General features: G+C 36.5%; 1 protein-coding gene across 9 annotated transcripts in view; it reads right to left on the bottom strand.

Moving 5' to 3' along the window:
• Nucleotides 1–216: 216 nt before the first annotated feature.
• stard8 (StAR related lipid transfer domain containing 8) overlaps nt 217–27,100 on the bottom strand; it is an 88,323-nt gene continuing 61,439 nt past the window's right edge. For 3 of the 9 annotated variants that reach the window (XM_087252109.1, XM_087252107.1, XM_087252112.1), the window contains 11 exons: nt 23,739–23,802; nt 20,566–21,869; nt 18,029–18,202; nt 14,177–14,336; nt 13,894–14,092; nt 13,582–13,792; nt 11,444–11,555; nt 11,039–11,260; nt 6,477–6,694; nt 4,301–4,477; nt 217–1,650 (listed from right to left, as the gene is read on the bottom strand). In XM_087252109.1, the coding sequence (XP_087108235.1) occupies nt 1,533–1,650; nt 4,301–4,477; nt 6,477–6,694; nt 11,039–11,260; nt 11,444–11,555; nt 13,582–13,792; nt 13,894–14,092; nt 14,177–14,336; nt 18,029–18,202; nt 20,566–21,869; nt 23,739–23,802 (2,959 nt within the window). In that variant the 3' untranslated portion in view covers nt 217–1,532. 9 annotated transcript variants of the gene reach the window in all.

Genomic DNA, 27,100 nt, shown 5'->3' with positions numbered 1-27,100 from the left:
TGTAAGTGATAGTTCTCCACCACCTACTCTAAAATATATGTTTGGAGAAATAAACCCATGTCTTCCGATGTCCTACAGCACACCTTGTGCCAGCAGGACGCCAATGTGATCTAAAGGGATTGACGAACACCGTAAGACTCCTGTTAGTTGAATTAAATTCTGTTCTTAGGCTTAATACCTCACTCAGTATAAAAAACCAAGACAGAAACACAAACATTCCTTGGAAAAGCTCCTTTATTTTCATTGCACGGAAGGCTAAGTTGGCATATTACACAAGCAAGTTTGATTGTTACTGAAAGAATTAAATCAACATTACTAGAAAACCTATTGAAATATGATTCAAAAAGATGTGTAAATGGACCAGAGTTTTACATATTAGAATGAGTAAAGCCAAATATAACCATATTATGACACTTGAACTATTTCACTGAGGCAGAAAACTTAAAACAAATGTATACACATAGCTATACGTTTTAATAAATAAAATACTGATATTACATAATGCCCTGGTGAAACGGCACAGATTTAAACGAAACAAAAGTCTAGCGCATTACAAACGTTTCTCTTTAGATTCTCAAAGGCACTTAGGATTAATGATAACAGTTAAGAAATGTAATAAGTAAATTAAATTGTATCAAAAAAAAAAAATCCTTACCTTTAGGCGTAATAAAAAAGTTTAAAGTACAAAAAGTAAAGCTGTAATAAAGTCTCTTGAATATCATTCCCATGGATTCCATGCAGACGTTAAATTATTAAAACTTCACAAATGAAGTTTGCAAATGGCTGACGCAAATAAATAAGAAAGGAGGGGGTGGGGGAAAAAGAAAGGGACTGAGGTCACAAAAATAACCGATGTACAAAAATGTCAGACTGATTCGATTTGGCCTGCACACATCCGATTATCATATAGTTTATCAGCCGAGCGTGTCGTATTTGCTCAACAGCACCACTCAGAACATGTTTGTAGTCTCTATGTTGTGTGTCAAGCTGGACTGATGATGTACAAAATGCCAAGAACACAGAAAGCAGATGCTTGGATGTTCTAAACGTCTAGTGCTTGGCATTTGAGTAAACTGGTCATTATCAGTGCATCAAGACAAAAAATTCCTGCGCAAGTCAAAAACTTGTTTACCTGAGAAAGAATGAGGTGTCTGACAAACCACGCCGGATTATTAGACAAATTATTTAAGGCACTGCAGATACGCACTGCTTAACACAAATATAAACACTCACACAAACAAAACACACAAACAGATTAGACGCATTATCAACCGTATGATTGTGAGCTTGAGCTTTTCACATTAACCATCCATGGCTTTTAAAACCACAGTGGGTTTGTTTTTGTTGTTTTTTTTTTTTTGCATAGTCCAACTATTACACACAGTACTGTGCTTTGTCATTCATTTCCAGACTTCTCATTCGCTTTTATTTCCACTTTCCCACTTACACTGACATCCTTGGTTATACACCTGCACACTCACCCTTCTCATTCTTTCTTATATAAAACAGTTTCACTTTTTAACCCAGTGGGTTCAGAGTTTGGTTTCGGGTCCTCGTGCTGTAAGAACAGGGAATGAGCTGCGTATTCTGGCAACCTCCATCGCACACAGATGACCGAAAACTTTATTATACCAATCAGGTGAGCGCCCCCTGCAATACAGAAGTACAACAAGTATAATTATTATTAATAACAGTGTCAACATAAAAGCTTGTGATTATTGCAGAAGTATAACACCTCTTGACTAAACAATAGGAGCTAATGCAAGCCCACAGGCTGCCTAGCAAAAGTGGGGGCTATTTTTCTCTAACAGTGGACATTGTTTTTGCATTTTTTCCCAACATTTTGTATTTGACTATGAAGTTTAAATACAGCATTTTAATGACATTTTATGAAATTTGTGCTGGACTAGCTTGTCTTCTGGAATCATATGCATGCTTTTTACAGTAACAAAAATAATGACTGTTTTGTAAAGTTGCTTACTAAGATCATGTGCAAATTTTGTCAGTCTGAACACACACTACATGTTATTTTAATTAATCTATTTATTTGTTTTTTTTTTTTTTTTTTTCATTTTTATGGGGACTTGCCCTAGAGGTAGACATATGGTGAAATTCAATAATGGAATATTTTGTGATAATCAATATGCACAATATTGATAACAATTATTTAAACTATTTAAATATATTGAGATTGTATTAGTAGTTATTCGTCACAGCACCACATGCTTGAATAATTAATAGGTGATTTATATTCAAACAGATATTCTTATTCAAACATTTTCATATAATATAGCTTGCAAAGTTCTTACTTAAACTTTTTGTTCGTTAACACTTTTATGCTTATCCGCTTGTTAAGTGATGACGTGTTTGTGATGTATGTAAGTATGTATGTATGTTGAGTTGAGAAATTATATGTTTATGATCACTTTCAATTCATGTCACACATTAAAGTTAATTTTATATAAAGTCATAGTGTACACAACAATCTCTGGGCTTGCTGCATCACAAATACCTCAATTTTAACAATTTATAAAAAAATGAATCACTTTCGGGCCATCGGATATTAGGCATGGACATATATATAGCGATCGTGATTTTCGAAAGTATTAAATCGCTTTGTAAACGTTTATAATTACCATTTCATGAATGTCCTCATACAGTTGAATAGAGCGCTTGAACCCGGAAGCCGATTCGTATGACGTCACACTTAACAAGCGGATAGTAAACTTATTAGCGCCTTTTGCTTTGAAGTGAACAGTGAGGTCAGTGAGGACTGAGAAAAATGAGAGGTCATGGTACAAATCAAGAATCTACACATGTGTTTAATATTTTGTGACAATGACGTTGTTGCCTGCTTTCTGTTCTGTCTCTTATTCTCGTTTTGACCCATAGCATTACTCAGTATGGATGAGGATGTCGCATCAAAGATTCAAACATTACCGCTCGGTGGGTTATGTCACGTGACTTGCGTCACATTATTGTGGCTTTGAGGGACCATGGGATTCGAATTACTGGCCAAAGATATTTCATTCATTCTTTTATTTTATTTTCCAGTTAGTAATCTGAGGTCGCCACAGCGGAATGAACCGCCAACTTATCCAGCATATGTTTTACGCAGCGGATGTCCTTCCAGCCACAACCCATCACTGGGAAAAAATCCATACACACTCATTCACACACACATTTATACACTACGTTCAATTTTAGCATACCAAATTCACCTATACAACATGTCTTTGGACTGTGGGGGAAACCGGAGCACCCGTTTTTTATTTTTTTATTTTTTATTGTTACATAAAATAAATAAAAATTAAAAATCTGAAGCTTTTGATCGTGGGGGGGGGGGGGGGGGTGTCGTTCAAACCACCCGAACCCGCCCTGGTTACGGGTATGTAATGTAAGCGTGCACACGGTGACACAAAAAGGCAAGCATAAATGTGTTTGTTTAAAAAAACAATAATAATAAAAAAAAATCTCAAGCTCATTATTTCACATGCCTTGTGCTGCGGAATTTACAGTAAAACACAAAAGCACAAGATGGTCTAGCCGAGTAAACAGAAGTTGCAGATCAAATAGAATCCAATTAGGCTTTTCATAGTAAGCTTTATTTACATTAACATACGAAATAAAAGCTCTGCCATTTGACCACTTATTGTACATGACCGAAAGTACAAATGTCCTTCTTCATGTTTACTAAGAATGTACTATTAAAAATTAGCCTATAGTGCCACCTGCTTTTAAAAAAACTTATCTCAGAAACACAATATTCCAAAAATCTATGAATCAATCCTTGAATAACAATCCACCAATTTATCGGCTCAGCCCTAGAGATTGAGCACATTCACATGGCAAAATGCTTTTAAATGTCAAAAATGGTTGGGGAAAAAAAGCTGCCAATAAGAGCAATAAATTTCACGTTGTGCACAAGACTTAAAGCCAAGGTCACACTGAACTTTTTGCCCAATTCAACTTCCATTCATACACATGCGAATGCGGCAAATTGGAAATGTAATCCCATGTGGCAAGTTTTGCATGTCGCTTTATTCCAAAGTTCGAGCTTGGTGAACTCTAACCTGCAATAATCGCATAATGTGATACTAATAGAAGATCAAAACGTGACCAGTCAGTACAGAAATATACAGAGCAATCACTCGCTTTATCAATGTCTAACCATCTGCTTTTTATCCTGCCACTTCACAGCGCTGTACGATTGTGCTTAACCCTGATGTTTTTGTTCAGTGTATTGTGGATAATATCCGAAGTATATAAGCACTCCATCCCTAAAACCTGTCTGTCTCACCGTAGATCGGCTCTGCAGTAGTGTGTGAGCCGAGACCGTCCCATTCCACATGGCTCAATGAACATACGGGATGTCAAAAGCACTGCCCGTAAGCCTGCTTCAAGCTGGACGTTATCATGGTCCACAGAGGAAGACACAAGAACACACACGCCTTTGGGAAGATCACTACACCAACGTCTGCAAGACAAATGACCACATTACATGAATTAATACTAAGCTGTTAGAATAAAATCATTTGATTTAATTTGAATGGCAAGACTAATCAAATTCAACGGATCTTTATGACAATGGAGGTGTTTCTACCATTAGAATATCCTGTAAGTTTCACAGGTTAACCCTTTAAAGGGATCTCTCTAAAACACTTATTGGAAAAAACCTAGAGTGTTTCTAGGAGTTATTACAAGAGTTTAAATTAAATGTATATTGTAATCAATGTCAATAATGTTACCATATATTCTTGATTAGATAAATGTTTTAAACAGTATAAACAAAGCATTTAACCAACTGCAGAATGGTTCAATTGGATATCAAGTGGCATGTGATGTTCCAAGAGGACGTCCATTTGCATATATATTGTCTCCAGAGCGACAGTTTTACAAATATAGATCATATTTACAGTGAATAAAGCACACTGTTGTACATTCAGTTGTGGATGGTATACGCATGCTGGTAGACTCTGATGACTAAAAAGGACAAATAGAAAAACTTTTGCTTTGAAAAAGCCATTGATGGGCAAACTCTGCCCTGGAGGGTCGTGTCCTGCAGAGTTTAGCTCCAAATCTAATCAAACACACCTGCTTGTAGCTTTCCAGTGATCTTGAAGAGACTGATTAGCATGTTTCGGATGTGTTTGATTAGTGTTGGAGTAAAACTCTGCAGGACACCAGCCCTCCATGATCAAGTTTGCCCATCCCTGGTTCATTTGCATCTCTGTACAAACTCCAAATGAATTTCCCCTAATGAGGAACAAGTGAACGGCTCATTGTAATGGCCTTTCAGATGATATTAGAGAATAACAGGCTTTTTCTTTGGTTATAAATTTTTAATAAGGAACATACTATAGATTATCAAACCTTGCTAATTTAATTTATATTTATTTATATAGCTCAGTAGATCGCTCCAGTTTTCTGATTTTAGGTTCAGTCTATTTTAGTTCAGTGTGGTATAAATTTCACTGCTGTAAGTCCAAACACTCAAGAGCAAATCAAATCAACATGTAGCTCGACAGCTCGATGCACAGCTCCTAATATTAACTATCATTGTCTTGCATGCAGGCACAAAAAGCATGTGTTAGTTGAACCAAACAAAACAAACTCAAGCAGACAACACAATCAGTTTTTGCTTGTTTAGATCTTTGACAGTGACTTGGTGAGTTACAATGTTCAGTTATTGAGGCAAAATTTTATTTGATTTCATATTGGTGCTAAAATTACACATTTATTACCAAGCAGGTTACATTTATCACAGTTTATTGTTAATTTTTCAGTTTTGAAAGTAGCTTAATAGTTCACACTAAAACCAAAATCCATGTTGTTTAAAATCTTGAACACAAAAAAAGATATTTTGAAGAATGTGGAAACCAGTAGCCATTGATATCCATAGGAGGCATGAGCCTGTATAAGATTCTGATGGCATGATTATGATTACTGCTCTTAAATATGTTCTTTTTAAATGTCTGGTTAAAAAACAAAAACTTTCATTACTTTTGAAAACAATATATTTTACTATTTTAAAGATTTATAAAATTTTGGAGAAGTAAACATATCAGGCTAAATAATTCTAATGAACCATTGACTTCTGCTGTCTTCAACCGTTTCAAAAACAAGGATTTATTTAGCATTTAAAACAGCATCATATGATTTTTTTGCTAAAGTAACTTTTGTGCTAAAAAAAAAAAAGTAAACAAAAATGTTTACACATACTTTAGGAACTGTATTACAGAAAATTTTGGCAGTCTTACAACCTTGACTTTTTCAAACCACAGTATACCTTGAAAATAGTTAATCGCCCCATGCCTAATCCATAGTAGTAAAGGAAGTCCTACAAGGGCTACCGTTCTCCAATAATCTTTAAAATATTTTCTTTTGTGTAATAATGACAATTTTAAGTTGTTTTGGACGATATATACCTTTATGGAAATCGCACCAAAACAAAACTGACTCTTGCAGCTAAATACCTGAGCGTTATGAAGTTTCTGCGAGGATGTGGAGCCATGCTGTCAGTGATGTAGTGGAAAACCTCAGTGTTGTTTTCCAGTGTCTCAATGACTCGACTGTGCAGAAGGTCTTCATCCCACAGGTGGCGCTCTCGCAGAACACGCTGCAGAACCACAGAGGGAGGGGCCTCGATCTCCACTGAAACACGCCATATACGCATCGGGTGACCATCTCCAACCTGTAAAACAACCAATCATTAAAGACCATGTACAACACAGAAGAAAACTAATGACGGCTTTTGAAAGTTCTTTAAGTGGTTCTTTGGCAAGTGAAAACACTGCAAAATAAGTTGACCAGATGAAGAGTATATCTATGCATGTCCCACAGTGTAAAACCATAATTAGCTCCATTAAAATGTTCCTCAGACGATCGTTTCAGCAGGTGGGTTGAAGGCAGATGGGTCTAAGCTTGCTTGTGCCAACACTTTATAATGCATCTAATATTTAGTCTAAGGGGAGAGAGAGTGGACTGTCACATGCATTCAAATCTCATTCTCACTTTGAGTGTGTGACAAAAGACCAGAAGTGTACGTCTGTCTACGATGAGCATGTAGACTTCAGCCTGACTGATGATAAGTGGCCAAAAAAAGGCCATATGCAATTAGACTCAAAACTCCATTCATTTTGAGTGCACTTATGGACTGATTTTAAAATCCATATACTTGACAAAATACATGAGAAATGAAAATGTGTGTGTATACAGCAGTGGGCTGAAGTGATGTCCAGCCTGGGAAATTGCATATTTCTGTCTTTTATTCAAACAAACTGTTTGAGTGTAAAAAGTCTGTATGTCCTCTATGGTTCAGTTGTTCACAGGCAAATAGCTAGTACCGGAACACAAGGACTAAACTCTAAAGAGTAAACTTTAGGTTTATATGAGTGATTTTCATGGTAAAACAAAACCCATGTTCCACAATAAGCTGACGTGTTTTTTTATTTTTGGCCAAATAAGTTAAATGCTTTAAACAAGTTTGGTCTTTTCCTCTTCACTGTACAATGTTTCTCATATTTGGAAGGTTTAATTAAACTTGTAGGGACATTAAAACAAATACTGGGCTAATGTTCCCCTATGGACACTTTTGGCCAGTATTGTACTTGTTAATCAAGCATCTACACACATTTCCCAGAAAGCCAAACATTTTATAATACAGCAATTTACACAAGTAAATGTCTATTCTTGTTTTTCTGACATCATTGTCATCATTTAGAAGGCTCTGGCACTGGGAATGATTCCTAAGAGCTCATAAACACAGGAAATATTAAAATGATTTGGCTTGAGAAAGCAGATGAAAACAGCAGCAATTAAAATGGGTTCAAAACCATCTTGCAATGTAATAATATTCTCTAATGTTTTGGCACTTTCAATTGCTGCCAGAAACTGATCTTAAACTGTACAATATAAGGCACATTTAGAGCAGACCACAACAAAAGTACTTAAAAAACACCCTCTTACTATGCACAATGTAGGTTTTTATTTATAATTTGGATATCTGAAATAAAATCAGAATGACTACACTTCATAAAAGCAACAACAACAACAACAAAAATCATTATGTGATTTCTGAACCATTGCTGGTTTTGAGGTTCTGGATGTCTGTCAAATGAAAATATTAGAACATCAGTGACGTAAAGAGATACGGATTGTATGATATTTTGTGGGAACCAACAAAAAGCTGTTGTGCATAAAGGAACTAAACACTAGTCATACACACTATCACCAAAGTTTTACAACAATCAGCATATTAGAATGACTTCTGAAAGACCATGTAACTGGAGTGAAGATGCTAAAAACTCAGCTCCCAGAAATTAATGACATTTTTAAAGGATACTCAAATATAAAACCAGTCATTTAAAATGGTAAGAAATATGTCAAATGTGTACTGGTTTTGTGTTTGGATCAAATAAATACAGGCTTGGTGAGCAAAAGAGGTTTCTTTAAAATTTTCTTTTTACTACTGGTAAATTTTTACCAGTAGTGTATATATGTGAAACATATGAAAAAAAAAATCTTGCCGGTGTGTTCTAAAGTCAACCTGATCTCACAAGTAAGCATATGTTTCATGTTTTGTCAGTTAAGTGGCTAATAGGTTATATGCACACAGATTTCAACAGATTTTTTTTTTTATTTCAACCAGCCAGCCTCAGGGCTTCTGGTCAACCGTCTTTCCATTATAAAATTGCCACATTTAAGGTCTTTCTCTAAAAATCAGTGATCTTCACTGCCTGTTAGATATATACGATATAAAGTGGGTCTCAGACAGGACAAAAAGCACTGTATTAAATTCCATTTTCCCCACCATGTGTTTAAAAAGTTTATTTTACCTCAGTATTTTCAATGTAGTTTCTGACTCTCCTGCTGATCCTGACGGTGCTAGCGGTTACACGGTCTTTCACCTTGTTTTACACTTCAACAACTAAGTGAATGCTTAAGTCTATTTAACGGAATTTATTGGAATTACATTACAACATCGATGCTGTAAAAAAAACCTTAAAAAATTGAAAATAGTCACATTAATCTTTCACCGGAAGTATATCATTGGCTGAAAAACACTAGTTGTGCATTTACCCCTCATTCATATGAGCTCAGTCGAACAAAAATGTATGATTTTTAAAAAGGAGGCATGCCAACCCCATCCCTAAACCCAACCGTCATTGGAGGATGAGCAAATTGTACCAAATTGCAAGCGAATGAGATCATATGAATTCATACGAATTAGCCACTAAATCAAAAAAGTTCCTAATTGCCGTGAGATTGTGTTGTCTAAAGGATATATATATAGCAGAATGTTCTTCAGGCTTGTTTCTCCTATTTCTCTCAGCAAACTTTAGCTCAAGTGTCAAATGGCATTTTAGCAGTGACCTTCCTCTCTTCCAGTGCCAGTCTAAAGCTCTGACTGATGGAGTGCCCTGTAAACAGTTGGATGCACAGTCTCTCTAGCGTCAGCCACTGGAGCTTGTAACCTTCACACAGTTGCTGTGCTGAGGGCAGCCTGTCACAGGTGGATTTACAGCTGTGCCATGTGCCTTTCCTTTTCTTAATGATTTCTAAATTGATTTAACCACACTGTGATGGATATTCAGTGACTTGGAAATGCACTCGGATCTATCCTTGCCTCGTGTTTTTCTATTCCTCTTTCAAAAACTTGCTTAGATTGCTTCTCTTTCTTCACGGCCCAAGTGCTGCCACAACACTGAATTTCCAACCTTGGCAGAGGGGGTTTTATACAAGAAACCAACTTAAGCAAGCATCTTTTAATATTTGTAATTATTTTCATCACTTTATGGAGGTGTAATTGAACGGTGTCCACTATGGATTCAATGAAATAGAAACATCAGAATGTGAAAGAATCGGAGTATGATTTCTTTTAAAGTTAAAACCCTGTAAAGGATTTCAGTGTTGAAAATAATAAAATGTGCTTTTCTAAAACCTGTAAATGCCATCTGAAATTTTCTTCTAAAACTAGCATTTTTATCAGGCTCCAGTGTATGTTCGGTAATATCACTTTTATGGCAAAGAGTAAGTCAACGTAAACAAAAAAGGTTGAAAAAATTTTTTATTTTCTATAGAAATTCCAGACAGCACTTAGAGGTTTTTGCATCTGAACTCTTCATATATACAGTTGAAATCAGAATTATTAGCCCCCCTTTTAATTTTGTTTTCTTTTTAAAATTTCTCCCAAATTATGTTGAACAGCAAGAAAATGTTCACATTATATTATTCTTCTTGAGAAAGTCTTATTTGTTTTATTTCTGCAAGAAAAAAGGCAGTTTTTAAAAAATATTTTTATTAGCCCCTTTCAGCTAATTTTTTTTCGATAGTCTACAGAACAAGCCATCGTTACATATATATATATATATATATAGATATATATATATATATATATATATATATATATATATGTATATGTATATATGTGTGTGTGTGTGTGTGTGTGTGTGTGTGTGTGTGTGTGTGTGTGTGTGTGTGTGTGTGTGTGTGTGTGTGTGTGTGTGTGTGTGTGTGTGTTTATTTATTTATTGGGGTTGGGCTTATAATTCTGATTTTAACAGTGTACTATAAACTTGATCCTTTTTGGTAAAATTACACAATTATTGTGGTTGCTTTTCCCTTTGCATTCAAATTTTATATTCACATTTATTTTGGTTGAAAACTATAGCAAACTTTTTTGAAACGCTTCTCTCTTGTTGACACCAGACCTAGAAATCATTTTCACTCCAAACTTGAAAATATGTCTGGCACACACTGATTTTCAAATGCATGTTGAAATGAATGTGCTTCCAACTCCTAGCAGAGAAGAAGTTTGTGTAAAACAGCATTTACTGTGGATAAAGGTGCACCAAGACACCAAGAACACTTCTGGACACTATGACTAAACAGTTTTCACATGCATTTAACAAAAGTGTTCATTTTGAGCCTTTAAATCTAATGTAAAACTTCAAATCAAATTCACTCTAAATAATTCAAATCCATCTAAAGTGACTAAGAAAAATAAGTGCTTTAAAGTGGATTTGTGCATCTTTACCTTTTTATAAGCCAGCTCAGTGTTGTCGGGTCCATGGGCATGATGCCACCCTTTACTTCGCTCAGATGCCTCTCTGAGAAGACACTGAACGTTGTCTTCCAAGTATGCCCGATAATCCACTGGCTCGCCCAGGGCATTGACCCCGAGCCCATGCAGAGGCAGCGGCTGAGCATCTGCAGCCACATAAGAATTCCTAGACTGGAGCATCATTTCATGCGGGATCTGCAGAGAGAAAGAGTGACAGAAAGCTGAATGGTGCAAAACATGAGCTGCTCCGTTTTATTCAAAAAACTACAGTGATTAATATACATGAGATAATGCATGGGGCCTCACTCACAAAAAATTTACATTATCTATGCCTTTAACGGCTGATTTATACAAATATCAGCATTTAAATGTGATTACCTGAAATAGCTTCTTGCATTCTGTAATCATGTGACTGAGGCAATGTGTGGCAGCCATGTTCTCACTCAGGTCCTTGTGGTCTGGCTTGGCTCCACCTTTCCTGCTTATGAGCCTGTAACCAAACCGAAAAGAAATTTCAACTACCGAAAAGCAACAGAAAATCAGGACATGTTGAATGCTAACAGAGCTATTCAAGGGATAGTTCGCCCAAAAATAAAAATTCTGTCATCAATTAATCATCCTCCACTTGATTTAGATCTAACTGGGTTTCTTTCTTCTGTTGAAAGACACAAATGAAGATATACTGAAGAAAGTTGGAATAAACAGCCATTGAACTCCACAGGATTTTTTGTTTCTATTAAGAATGTCTGCTTTTCTCCAACATTCTTCAGAATATCTTGTATTGTGTTCAACAAAAGAAGAAAATTTATAAAAGTTTAAAACCTATAGGTTGAGTAAATAAAAGATGAAGCTTTTGGATGAACCATCCCTTTAAAGCAAGATTGTCTAAACTCGGTCCTGGAGGTCTGTTGACCTGCATATTTTAGTTCCAACCCCAAATAAACACATTTGAACCAGCTAATCAAGCTCTTTCTATACTAGAAACTTCCATGAGGGTGTGTTGAAGAAAGATGGAGCTACCCTATGCAGCACATTGGTCCTTCAGGACCTAGTTTGGACACCCCTGCTTTAAAGCAACACTATGCATGTTTCTCTTGCAACTCCCTCTTGTGGTTGATGAACTCCATTACTTCTTACCAGTGTCATCAATCTTTTGTTGTGCTTCTCTTTGGGCACTCATGTGAATTAGTTGTCTAATCTGACGAAACTGCCATAAACTGACACCTTGTTCAGAAACCATATGCATAAAAACATTGAGAGGAACTGATTTCCAGTCAGCCATGAGAGCTGTCCATTAGAGAACTTCACTGAAGCTTTTGTCCGCTGGCCTGTTTAAGGGGAGAATGAGCATCGAAATCTACTTCTATCTTGAGCTCTTACCTTTTCTTGTTTATTTAAACAGAAATGTGACACTTAAAATAATAATAATAATAATAATAATAATAAACCATGTCCATCGACCAGGTAAATAGTTGGTGTTACAATACACTATTTACCACAAATATTACCACATGCAGCCAGTTGCCTCTTTCAGATCACACCATCAACTGCAAGCCCCCATTTTCAGGCTCATGGCCAATCAGTATCTAACTTTTTCCTTCGCTTTCACCAACAAAACCCTAATCATAGGTTTCTTTGGTGCTTCCACTATTGCGTTCATGTTGGTGATGGTTCTATATTAGTTTTATCTCACAGTTAGCTTTTAGCTAACTTCACCTACAAAAACAATGTGTCATGTGCCTTAAAACAGATCACACTATACCACTCACAAGCATTTCTATTTCTATCCATGGTTCTGCTGGCAGGAGATGTGTGAAGCTGTGTGTACCAGGTCACTCACCCAAAGTTGCAAGCATAATTTTTGGGTGACAGGAGGCATATCTGGTAGCTGCAGCAGCAGAATTCATATATTTATTAAGATTATTCTACCATTGATATAACATTGAAATAGGTTAAAAACTTACATATGTATACTTTACACAAAGTCAAATGAACAGCATTCTCGATTTGATAAAGTGCTGCTGGATACATGTTCAACACCTGTGCTATTTCTGTGCGGAAGCTATGCGTGATTGAAATATCTGTATACTAAAATAAAACTAGAGTTCCTGTTTTCCTGTTTTTGATGTTGCCATCAACAGTTTTTGTTACTGGCCTGAGATACATCAGAGAAACAAAGGTCTGTGCCAATCTTGGCACTTTGTCAATAAACAAGTTTGAAAAATCATGAATATTAATAATGATGTGCACATGCAATTATGCAAGTCTGTAAGCATACTGCTCAGAATTCAACATTCACAGCACACTGTATGCTTAGTTTTAGAGCACATGTAAAAACCATAAGATTACTGTTAGCATTAGCAGTTTTACAAAAACCTAGCAGTATTTATATTCCTTTCTGTTATGCTGGTTTCTTTCCACCGACTCTTAAAAATTAAAATCACTATTTTCATGTGGAACTTGGCTGTTCTTATCCACACACACACACACACACACACACACACACAAATACACACCTTGGTGAAGCACCATCTTTCTTGGAAGCATTCAGGTGCAGTATGGAAGGTGCGAGACAGACAGCCAGACTATCTGCAGTCATCTGGTTTTCCTGTGCAGATGCAATGTCACTGAGGAAATAGAGCAATGTCTGCAGAACCTCTCTGTTCTCATCAGGCAGCAGGATCACGGCTGCTTGTACGGCCTGTAAACGCTGCTCTGCTGGAACAACTACACACACACACACACACACACAAAGAAGAGTGATGTAGAGCTTACAGAAGCAACGACTTGTCTCACAAAAAAAGTGAAAATCTGTTTGTGTCACTTACACTGGTATACATGTAGAAAGGTGTCTGTAAGTTTTGAGGTGAGCACAGGTTCAGGCAGATCCCTGAAGTACTGTTTAATCAGGTCAGCCACATCATAAGCTGATTGGCCCTGGTAGGTCACATGATCAGGGGAATTCTCATTGAGCTGCCTGAGGGCCTGGATCCGGGATTTAACCCCCGATTTCCGGAATATTCCCACCTGTAAAAATAAATGACAGATAAGAGACTGAAGGAAAAAAATAATTGAGCGTTTGTGCAGCTGTGTGTTCGCTTGCAGACAAACCTTCTCCAGACACTGGCTGCGCAGGTATCTCATCGCCTGCTGGATGCTTTGAGGCAGAGGCTGACCAGTTCGTTGGACATTCACAATTGGTGGAACACCAAACACATGCTTATCTTTGTAATCTGGAACTTTGGAACGCTTCATAAACTTTGGAACCACCCTGTTCATTGATAAAGACAAAATAATATGAATTAGAATCCCCCCGGTATGTCTTTTAAATACTACCTTCCATATAGTACGTCTGTGAATCTAAAACCTCTATAATGTTTAAAAAAGTGCACAATAAATGGAGTTACTGTCTTCCAGATGAAGCCAAAAAATATATATAAAAATTCTGAACTGCCTGAAATAAGCTGTCAATATTTCTAGTCTTAATGCCCCAGTACGCTTCAAACTAATTTAAAAATCGGACTGAAATGACGTAATTTTGAACAAAATCTATGTTCTATGTCAAAGTTCTGTTTGAGTTTGTTTTCGCAGTTCAAAACAGATTTTAAAGATTGAGGGATTTACATAAAGGACAAGGAGCACATCTTGTTGCGTCGCATCTTTTCCCAACACCAGCAGCACAATTTGGTGCGTGTCTGTAGCAAATAGAACAATGCAAAAATGCGGTAGTGTTTTTGTGGAGACAGCTGTTAGTATATGTCTGTTCTGGTTTTCTAATCTGGCCACAGAAATATGATGGGCTTTGTTTAGAATGCACTTCATTTAACTCGCATTCATTCAATCATCTTGTTTATTTTTTAAATATTGACCAGACAAAACTGCATCAAAATTAGGCAAGATATCAAAATTCAAAAAATAATTTCAAAAACAAGAATCTTCCAACAAAAATGACTACAATGGTCAAAACGTTCATCTCACTTTTCTGTCTTTTGGTGTACTGTCATCCCATACTATACACCATTATAATGTTCACAGTCATCAAATGAAATAACAAAACAAAACCAGCAATATTTCAACTAAATAAAAGGACACTTTAAAAACTGGCTACAACACTGTTCTCTCTCAGCCACCATCATTGTTGTTTACCATGACACATTAACCCCTGCACTGCAGCAGGCATGATTGTGATGGAGTGTTTGAAAACAGTACAACTTCTTTTTGACCTCAAATGAAGAATAAAAAAGAACTTTGTACTACATGTACTTTATTAAATTTCTGCACTTTGCACTTGAACTTTATACTTCAACATTTGAAGTATACCAGAGCGTTTACCTTCTGTACAGACCTATGTTGGTGACAGCCAAAAGAAGATGACACAAAATGCTTGCATTGATACAGTACAGCCATTGTTATTGTTACTGTTCGTATCAATGTATATACTAGGTCTTCTATGCGTAAACTTTCAGAGATTTAATTCAGATATTGCAAAGGCTTTTTCCAATGCATGCTGTAAACAGGTGACCAATCACAAAAGGCTAGGTCACTGACCAATTAGTGTAACTTAGTAACTGGATCCTTGAACAAAGTGATGTTGCATTGTGAGAGAAAGAATTTTTGCACAGGGATAAATGTTAATTTATCCAACATACATGCTGATAATACAATTCGATAACTTTTATACTTACCCCCAATTTTACCCCTTAGCCATTACCCTTACCCCTACAAAATTGGGATTGGGTCTTAGACTACCAGTCAAAAGTCTGGGGTCAGTTTTTTATGCTGTTTTTTTATGTTTTTTTTTTTTTTAAAGAAAATTATATTGTTCCTCAAGGCTGCTTTCCTATTGCATCTAGTTTCGAATTTCAATATTACGCCAGTCATTATTGCTTTTTTACTATTACATTAATAACAACAACAACAACAACAATAATAATAATAATTATTATTATTATTATTATTATTATTTATTATTAAATATTTATTATTTAATAAATATTAGAGTGATTTCTGAAGAATCATGTGATTCTAAAGACTAGATTAATTCAGCTGAAAATGAACCTTTAAATTCAGATGAATAATTAATTAAATTAAATGATAAACTACTTTTGAACAGTTATTTTAGTGCAATAACATTTCATAATTTTACAATTTGTACTGTATTTTTGATTAAATAAATGCAGCCTTGGGGAAAAGCTTATTTTAAAACAATTAAAAATCCTACTGACGCCAAACTTTTGATCTGTAGTGCATGTAAAATCTGTCTTTATTTCAATAATTTGTTTACTTACTAATTAAAGATAAACTTGTTAATATATATTTTTTATGCTTGTATGACAACAGGAGGTTTAAAAAGTGCAGCAGTTCAAGAATCCAATATGTGGATGTCCAGGAAAAAAAACCCTGCAAGGTCACACCTTTGCCAGATAAATTAAACATCATTGCAGAAGCATAGAGAGCAAGAGCAAATGGAATTGCAGTAACATGTATAAACCCTGTGAAAATGGGATCTATTTGCTTCCTATGACACTGACGCTGATGCCGGTCTTTGACTGTGGGGTGTGTGGGAATGGACGAAAGAGGAAAGATAATGCCTTTTCGGTGACTGGTGCAGAATGAAATGAATCATCTTTTTGATCTGTGAGCCATGAAACCATCTGATGGACCTATAAGCTTCTCATCAGAAGTCCTTTTCCTGCAGCTGGAGTTTAAAATGGACAAATGCAAAAATTATAAACCAATTTACACTCCGTTCCTGCAATGCCAAATAAAACATAACTGGAGAATAAAAGTGTGTGAGTGTGTGTGTGTACATAAATAGAACTGTAATTTTAGCCCTGTTGGCGGAGAAAGATATGGAATGTAATTTTCATAAGCAATAAAAAGCCAGCGGGGAACAGATAGAGAGACAGAAAGATTCTGTCATTAACTGCATCTGTTAGAGCTGTTTTACTCAACTGAATGTGCCATTAAAAAACACTTTTGGCAGAAATGAGATTTCCTGCATCTGACATAAAATAGCATTAATGCCACAACTGACCTCATGAGCCAGGAAACATGTCCATCACATTAATGCATATACATAACCTGCACATATCTTTTAAAATGGGAACTTTCCTTGAGCTAAAACACTGGGGGATTTTTAGAAAGTGTATGGGAATACGTAACTATGTATGAAAGAGAAAGGCCCAATCCCAATTCTACCCCTTAGCCCTCCCCCTTACCCCTTGTTTTGCACGTTCACAAGAAGGGGCTGTGGTGTCCCAATTCTCTTTAGCTTGAAGGTGTAGGGCTAAGGGGAAGGGCTAGAATACACCATCTTCAACGACAGCATGGCTGCACAAAGAAGTCAGGCGATGCAAAAATGTGTATTTTTAGTCATTACAACGAATTTATACAACAAACAAGCATATGTTTTAATACATTCAAAACAACGTTCGTTTTACCATCATGTTTAAAAAAAAAAAAACACTAAAGTAAAAACGCTAGATTTAGCTATCTAAAATCTATAATAATTACTGCTGTATAGCAGTCCCACAACATTCTGACACTCAATGATACTCGAATCCCCAGTCAGAAAAGACTAGTGGCTGGAAGTGAGCTTTTTAAGGTGTCTGCTAATGTTGTTTTCGTGTGTTTACATAGATGAACATGGCCACGGTGTAAATATACAGTACAGTTGCGATCTTATTGCCACATTAGATCGTTATGATAACATGAATTCGTTGCTATCAGTAATTTCCTGAAGATAAATACAAAGAAATAACACCTCTGGAATAACTACAGCATTCACCATCATCGATCTCATCGATTGTGATGACATATGATGACGTGTGCAGGTGCTGTAGTGTTGTCCCATTTCTTGGGGGGTAAATTTTTATGCTTTTTCCCTTCACACTCAAGGGCCAAGGGGAAGGAGTAAGGGTACAAAAATAAAACTGGGATTGGGCCAAAGTGTCATCTCACCAGTTCCAGCCATGCTTGCTGGTGTCCGTGTGTTTCTCCAGAATGGCAGTCAGTCGTAGGAGGCTGAATTTCTGCAGCAGGTTGAGCTGTGCAGCCGACTGCCTGTTGATTTCTAAAGATGCAGAAGACACACTCGGGCGATGAGAGTTCTGAAAACTGTGCCATCGCAACTTCCTATGCATAGAGAAATGGGTGGAAGAAAAACAAGCGGGAACATGAGTATGATAAACCTATGTAAAAATCAACTATAAAAAGAACAGATGTTTAGTCTCTTGAATTTAGGGGACACATGTTAACATACAGTATGTTCATTTCAAAACATGCATATTTACTTCACTTACCAAACTGACAGAATTAAACTTGATCTTAAAAAAAGCCCCTATTATAAATTAAAAAGGGTCATATTTCGGTTTTATGAGTCTCCAACAACATACTGACATGTATGCAAGGTCAAAAAACACTTTCATGGTCTTAAATTATGCATTTATTTTTACCTAATTATGCCAGCCACTCCTATATGAATCGGTTAGTGATTCATTTTTCCCAAACCCCTCCTTAGCGCAAAGCTAATCTGCGCTGATTGGTCGCTGACAGCCTGTTGCGTCTGGCCGAAAGCGTTCAGCGTGACAGAGTAAAACGCCCAGAGCGGCTTATCAAGCCCTGGGTCGCCAACATTGATATAGGATCCGATCGCAGCGGACGCCCAAAACACATTTCATAGTAAACTTACTAACACCGAAGTAAACAGTACCCAGTTCTCAACAGTGTTTTTTAAACACCAACCCGCCCAGTCTCCCGGATTTTTTGTGTGTGCATGAGTGCATTAAAGCAGTGCAGTTAAACACTAGCATATTGCTCCATTCTTGACCATGAAACACATTCAGTATTAATCTACACAGCGGCAAAAGCTAAAATATTCTGAACCTTGACCTCTGTAGGAACAGCTGACGGTGGACATAGCAATGACAAATGGCAGTGGAACACAAGCTCACAAACGCATTTAAATCCGTAAACAAAGCAGCACACGTTTCGTTTTCGACGTGGCATTAGACACGATCTGAGAATATTAAGTGTTAAGCAGGTACAGTACAAGCCATTACAACTAACAAAACACAAACAAATACATAATTTGCAAGCTAGAGAAAACAAGGAGGCAACCATTTACTTACACTTATGAAATATGTCATGGGCCAGGTCTGATTTCATTTATTATCTTTCATTTTGGAGCTTTTCTTCCTTCTCAGCTGTAGATAACTTTTTTATTTGCAATAATTTCTGTGGCACCTCTTGCGTGAAGTGTTATATGTTCTTAGGGCTTACCTGTACTCTACTTTGCCCAATGATCACATCCCCAGCCAGGGGGTTGTAGCGCTCACCAGCTCTCCTCAACTGTCCTCTGACAAGCAATCTCTGCAGGCTACTATTGCGTTCACCCTGAGCCAAAGCCGTTTTAGTGCTGCGCACCAGCAAAAGCCCAGCGTGCAGAAGCCTGCCTTTGTTTGACTTTGTGCCTAATAAACTGTCCTTATTTTGCCCGTACCCCTGGTGTATTGTCTGTACATTACAAAACGGAGGAAGAAACTAATCCATGAGCTGTGTACTGAAAGTTCTCTGAAGCTCTGAGAAAGTCTCATACATCAATAGTCTTTTCTGATCCATCCTTTAACAAACGGCCGATTAATCTCCCATTGTAAACTTGTAGATTGCTGAAGCACTCTTTTCCCACAGATTCCAATAATATCCAGGTAAGCACAGCATCTTCATGACTCATGACTTCAGGATCTGTTTGTTTTCCTTTTTTTTGCAACTGTGCTAGTGGGCGGGGCCGCAACAATTAATTTTCCCGGGTCTGTGCGAACAACAATTAGGCGGGGCCCATGTTTCGTAGCCACGTCACACTGAAACAGCTAAAGACTCGTTATTAAGATGATTTATTCAAACCACTATGAGTCGACTCTTTTATAGATGAATCAATAGTTTTAAAAACTGTCCACTTTCAGATTTAAGCCTTAGCTGTATTTTTCACTTCACTTAGAGCTGTGTTGCACACTACATGGAAGTTCATTTTCAAAAACTCATAATAGGGGATCTTAAAGTAACTGAAAAATTATTGTGTTATAAGTGATACTTACAATAATACTTTAACAAGTTTTAAATAAATGTTATTTTAAGAAAGATATTTTATTGGGGGGAAAAACAGGGATATTTTTAGAAAACAGAGTTTGTGTACCCCAGGGTTTGATAAAAAAAATCCTTTAATTATCATCATCAGTGATGTTTACTTAAAGACTTTCCATTTTAAAATGGAAAAAATCTAATCCCAAACACAGACTAGCTGGCTTTTAAAGTACACCCAACTCTCACTGTCACAAGACTTCAGTTTACCAAGACACATCTCTCGCTCTCGCGCTCTCTCTCTGTCATATTCGTTCACAACCTCACAAACACTTTGTCTGGATAAGGACCTACTGCACTCAGAAGTGTTGACAGGCAGGAATTTCCTTAGTCTGTGAAGTGTAACCATAAGTTTTACTCACCTGCTGGGTCTTGTAAGTGATGCCCCCACACCAGAGTCTCTCCTCTCTCTCATTTCTCCTTCTCCTTCTCCCTCATTCACAGAGTTTCCCGCACTATCGTAATCGCTTACTGTGGTCCCAACATCTGACATGGATTGCTCATCATAGTTCAGACTGCTGGGTAATGTTGTGTCTGCTGTAGACACAGTCTCTGCATTCGATTGATCCTGTGGCTGAATACCAAGGGAGCGTGACCATTCCTCAATGTTGTGCTGTAGCCCGTGTACGTGCTGTAAAATGTCATCAAGATGCTGGAAGGCTTTCTCTTTTCCAGGGTCAAAAATGTCACCTGGGCTGCCTGGCGTTTCTGGAACATTATCATAAATGCTTCCAAGTGAACTAATGGAGTTCCTCCTCCGCCCGAAACCTGACAGAAAATCTTGTGACCCACTCCGACTAACACTTCCATCCAATGAAAGGTCTCCGTCTACTTCTGCCCAGTCAATATGGTCAGGACTTTCAGAAACAGAGACAGGACAGAGACTTTCAATTGACAGAGATTTGGGGAAAGTTCCAGGCTTGTGGTCAAAGGGGAGGTGGACCACACGATCCTCTTTCCTCTGACGGTTGTTGTGACTGGTTGACTTTGGAATCTCCCAAGTCAACTGGTAGTCTTCCAGGTAAAGACATGCTCTGTGAGGCTTGTGCAGAGTTACTTTCTGGCTAACATTACTCCGACATATGGTATGTGCTCTCCATGATGGATCTTTGGTGTTTCGGCACTTATTTGTGGTTTGGCCAGGCAAGCTTGCATCAGACGTGCAGTGCAGACCTGAAAGTGGCTGATGCCGAGTTACAGTCGAAACACTTTTCAAGACTTTCTCATTCTCACTGTCCCGCTTCTTTACTGACTCTTTCCTTCGTAAAAATGATCTAGAAGGACGCTTTGGCTTTTCTCTTACTGATGGAAGAGAAGATGAAGATCCTGTGTCGTCGTTCTCATCTTTGCTGGCTGAGACAAAAACTGACGATGCACCCTCATTGACTCCACTGAAAGGTACAACCTCTGGAGAAGTTGTTTCTCGAGCACTGTCTAGGCTCAAGCTACTATTGCTGAGGTCAGAGGTCAGGGACGTAACTTCTAGTAGACTGATGTCACTCAGTACACTATCGCTGCTGCCTGAGGGTCGTAAGGTTGAGGAGCGGTTGCCTGGGGAGACAGGAGTCGGTGAGAGAGTGCGGAGACGGGACCAAGTTTTACTCTCTCGTTGAAAGGCCCAGCGAGAGCTAAGAGCACACGCATCGTCCTCCTCGGAGTCCTCACTCTGCTGATGGTAACAGACACAGACACATTTAGATGACAAAAACTTTTTATGACTCACTATTCATCATGTTAAAGTAGCATAAACAAGAGGCCCCAGATTAAAATGGGGCTGGGCGATTAATCAAAAAGTAATCGAAATCGACATTCAGAACCGACAATCAATTAAATTTTTACATGTTGATTTTTTTAGATTACTTTCAATTAAACTGCATGTGGAGTCATGTGACCTAGCTCTGTTTTATACTTTATATCTGGTCAAGTAGGACGATGAACCCATTCCCAAGCCTCACTGAAAATGATTGGAAGCTGTCCCAGAGATGCCTTGAGAGGGCATATTTTCCATTACATTAAAATTATTATTTATCAAATAACAAATATACATCGAAATATTTGTTTACAGAAGATGCAATAAATGCACTATTTAAAATATTTATAGTAAACAAGTAACTTTGTTTTAGGTACTGTGTGGTTTAATTTTAGATGTTTAATAAATAATCATAGATTGTAGATAATTTTAAAGTGATTAAAGGAAACGCACACTAAGTAATGCACCCTTCATTCAAAAATATCTTACTTGTAATGTAACATATTTATAACATATTCATATAAACATATTTACTGTACAAAATCTGTTAGTGAACTATGAGGGTAAAAAAACTAAACAAAATAATCTTTCATGAATCGTAATCGAGTTAAAATGTTAAATTAAGAGATTTTGATTTTAGGAATCACCCAGCCCTATTTTAAAATTATTGTTTTGTTTTGAAAAGTAACTTTCCAGCTGAAGTAGGCTTATGACTGTATCATATCAATGTATCAATCGCAATATCTCGATACACAACATTATCTTGATATTATCAGGATATCACCAAAGCTGGAAAAATCATTGCTTTAATGGGTACAATAGCTAAAAATACTTAACATATTGCTTTATTGTATACACATGTACAGAGTAAATAAATGGTTTAAACAAATTAAATTGCAAAAGGATTATAAAGTACAATAGGAAACACTTATAAAGTTTAATAAATTCTTATTAGTGACATTAGGTAATGCATAAAAGTCAACAGTGAGAAATAAAAACATTATAGTTGTAGATTAAAGAATACAACTTAATTCGATTAGCTATTAACTCCATTTAATAAAATTACGATTTTTTGATTGAAATGCAATCAAAACAGTATGCATTATAACAATTCTGCCTGAAATATTCACTTCTAATAGGTCACTCTCGACATTCAAAGGTGTGACTAAAAAGCAGGCTCATCCGGGAACTTCAAATCCCCATGACCGTTAGAAAGTTCAAATGCATATACTTATATACGACTGCTGTACAAGACATCAACCATCCTGAATGTACTTTTTTCCACATATTACATTGCAATTTGCCACAAAAACCACAAAAAATATATTAGTTAAGTAAGGGATAAACAAAACCTAAGAATAATAAATGCTTTTGTAGCACTCATGACATGAAATTAACAATGTAGTTGCATTTGTTAAATTTACAGTTAATGAACAAAAGGTCTGTAGTCACAACATTGTCAATGTCATAGGCCCGATTTACATGTAAAAAAAAAAAAAAAAAAAAAAAAAAAAATGTTTGAACATAAATTGCCTATTAGGTCTTCAAGCATAACACAACAAACTTAATATTATTAAATTGCACTCAAAGTATAAATAATAAATAAGTAGTCATAGTATTCTGAAGTACCCACAATATCATTAATATGCATGTTCATTATCACAATATACTAAATTAATAAATATCAGGATATGTCTGTTTATGTCAAAGCTAATGTAAAGAGACAAGTAAAGAACAGATGTCACATAACTGAATCAGAGGTGTACAGCGTGTTTGTTTGTTTACCTGTTTACACTGGAAATGAACTTCTAAGCTCATCGCAGCACATTTGTTCAGGGTCGTTAGCCTCCTACACACAAACAGAAACAGAGAAAGCATATCTGAGTGCTATGGAGTTTATTTAATGTCAACAATATTACAGATATCGTCGTTTTAACAATGTGCAAGCTGCAACTGAAAAATCTAGTCCATTCATTCACTGTGAAAAAAATACCCTATTTGAGCAATCCAATCAAATGCAGCTACAATGCTTCTGTTTGTCAAGTTATGAATCTCTTCACTGCAGTTTTTAATCAGTGGAATGATTGGAATTGAGCATTTAATCAATAGGATTGCATCAACCAAATTGCTTAGACCAACGATTAAAGAAAATCTTATCCGTTATTATGCCTGTATAAAACGGGCCTGAAAGGACTGGCCTTTGAGCAGCCAAAAGGAATCTGTTGTTTTCAAAAATTTTAAATCTTTAAAAAAACAATGTGTCTGGTGATAACTTTTATTCTCAAACTCAATGAAAAACATAGCCGTTAAAATAAAAAATAAAATAAAATAAAGACATGACAAATCCCTAATTTAAGTTTACATTTACAACTCAATTTTTGGTTCATCAATGTCGTTAAAACTATTTTATGAACAAAATTTACAGTATGAAACATTGAAAAATACATTATCTTTAGTATCAACATTCAATAAAGCGAAAAAAAATCTAACTATATAGGATTAAATGTTAATTTACTATGTAAATTTAATGTAAACGAATGAATAATACAAGCAGACAAAATTGCTAATGTCTGTTCACTACAGACTTACTTACACAGAGGATAGATTTTTCATGAACCTCGGCATATAGATTATATTATTAGAGTTGCACTATATCACATGGTTAACTATATTACAGATCTGCTTTTCTACCACATTTCACATTAGTATGCCCTATGAAATGCCATATCACAACAAAGCAACTTTTGCATTATCAACGATTCAATTTTTTCTAAAATTTGTGTTACTTTACCTGTACAATTGCGCACAAAACTCAATAATGACATTTCCAAATTCACAACATAGTGGATTAGAGTTCCCTTTAACTTTGTTTTTTTTCTGTCATCACTTTATTCAAGTTCTTCACATTTAGTTCTTGTGTGTACTTTTTTATGTAGTTACAAAGACACAAAATTGTGGTATGACTTAGTTGTACTCTTAAGGCTGGGACACACCAAGTTAATGGTCTGACATTGAGCTTCGTCAGGCCATCAGTCAGCATAAGTCTAGCAATCTATCAGCTGAAGAGAGTGCTGATTGATTGTCTAACAATGATATTGAATTTTTTTTTTCTGTCATCAATTTATTCAAGTTCTTCTCATTCAGTGCTTACATGCACTTCTTTGTCTAGTTAAGAAGACACAAAATTGTGGTATGACCTAGTTGTACTTTTAAGGCTGGAACACAGCAAGTCAATGGTCTGACATTGGGCTTTGCCAGGGTGTCAATCAGCATTGGTCCAGCTAGCTATCAGCTAAAAGAGAATTCTCTGATTGGTTAACTAGCAGTGAATCAGATTTTTTTCTGTCATCAAGTTCTTCTCATTCAGTACTTGTGTGTACTTCTTTATGTAGTTACAAAGACACAAAATTGTGGTATGACCTAGTGGTACTCTTAAGGCTGGAACACAGCAAGTCAATGGTCTGACATTGGGCTTTGTCAGGCTGTCAATCAGCATTTGTTCACCTATCAATCGGCTAAAGAGTGTGCTCTGATTGGTTAACTAGCAATAAATCCAAATTAAAGAACACAAAGTAAAGTGACATACACAAGTAAACAATTCAAGTCAAGAAGAAACACAAAGAAGCCAGCCTAATTTCACAACATATCAGAAATATTTGCAAATGATATAGATTTTTACATTATCAGACATATTTGCACAAGCCAATGCATCCATGGTAAGTGACAATTAAAGCAACAATGGTACTAAATGCTTTGTTTACACTTTGTCTGAGTGCATTTCATCTTTCAATTTCCATTTGTAAAATGACAAAACAGATTACTGACCCCCACCGGCGCGGAAAGACTCATCTAATAATGTAATCTCAGAATGTGTGCATTCGTTTGGTGGGTCCAGACACAATCTGGGGATAGTTGATAGGTATCAGCTTGGTGTCACAGACTTTCAGGAGGCTTACATAGACATGCCTTGTGTCTTTTTAATTCAAAATATTCAAAAATAATTAACAGGGTTTTTGAAATTTATAATCAGGCACATTTTCTTGTAAGGGTTGGGTTGATCGGCAGGAGTAGGCTAAGGTCAAATAGTGTTTTTTACAGTGTAAAATAAATTACACCTATGGAGAGACGTTGTAAACCACACACACACACACACACACACACACACACACACACACACATATATATATATATATATATAAATAATGAGTGTGTGTTGAGATGTTGACTGAGCCTGGCTGACGCTCCTGGCTGAATTGCATTAATGCCACTCTTGACAGAGTGATGAATCTATCAGCTCATGCAGTTTTTTTAGAATGGTTTGAACTTGACTCTGCTGCTCCCTCCATCTGTGCCCAATCGGCTCTGACATGACAGTACTTTTGTTAGAGGTAGAGAGGCATTCATCACCTTGTCATTATCTGATTATCAGTTTGTTTACAGCTGATGTGAGTGGCCTCATAAGTGTGCGAGTGAGTGAATCGCTCATGGGCATTCAATGCTCTCAGTTAATTAGTTCACTCAGTGTGCACACTATGGTCTCATTCTGATTCTGACATGCAGATACCCAAGCAAAATAAACAATTGTTGCATGTGATGGTCTCAAGATTTCATCACTGTTAAAGAGACAGCGAGATGCAGAGAATCTAAAGCAGCCAATCTAAACACCAACAAAATTGCCATCCATTTTGACTGGTGAAGTTGAACTACATCAATAAACATAATGGTTGTGTAGAACATGTTCAGTCACAATATAGTGTTTGGTGCCAATGGCCATGGGATTCTGCTGGACATGATGTTTGTTCTGCATGGCAGAGCATACTAATCCTTGAAAACACAAACACACAAGGGGGTGTTCAGTGTGGCATTTGAGATAAGGATAATACATGTATTTGAGTTTGTGCACATTAATATATTATTACTCTTGGTGAACAGGAGTCAGTACGAAAGCTACAAGGACATTAGGCAAGCACACAAAAACAAAGACTTTTAGCTGTGTCAGTTTTTCCACTTTTTGTCCTCTTTTAAAGAATTAGACAGCAATTTCACTACCATTCTTGTGTTTTTTTAATATAAAAATGGGAAAGTACATATTTAAATAGTGACCAAACTAAACCTCCATGACAATAAATAAAACATGCGAGAGTGCC

This window comes from Danio rerio, chromosome 5 (genome assembly GCF_052040795.2).
Source record: "Danio rerio strain M-AB ecotype USA chromosome 5, GRCz13ab, whole genome shotgun sequence".
NCBI classification, from domain to species: domain Eukaryota; kingdom Metazoa; phylum Chordata; class Actinopteri; order Cypriniformes; family Danionidae; genus Danio; species Danio rerio.
Note: the sequence above shows the minus strand (reverse complement) of the source record. Positions and strands in the feature narration are given on the sequence as shown.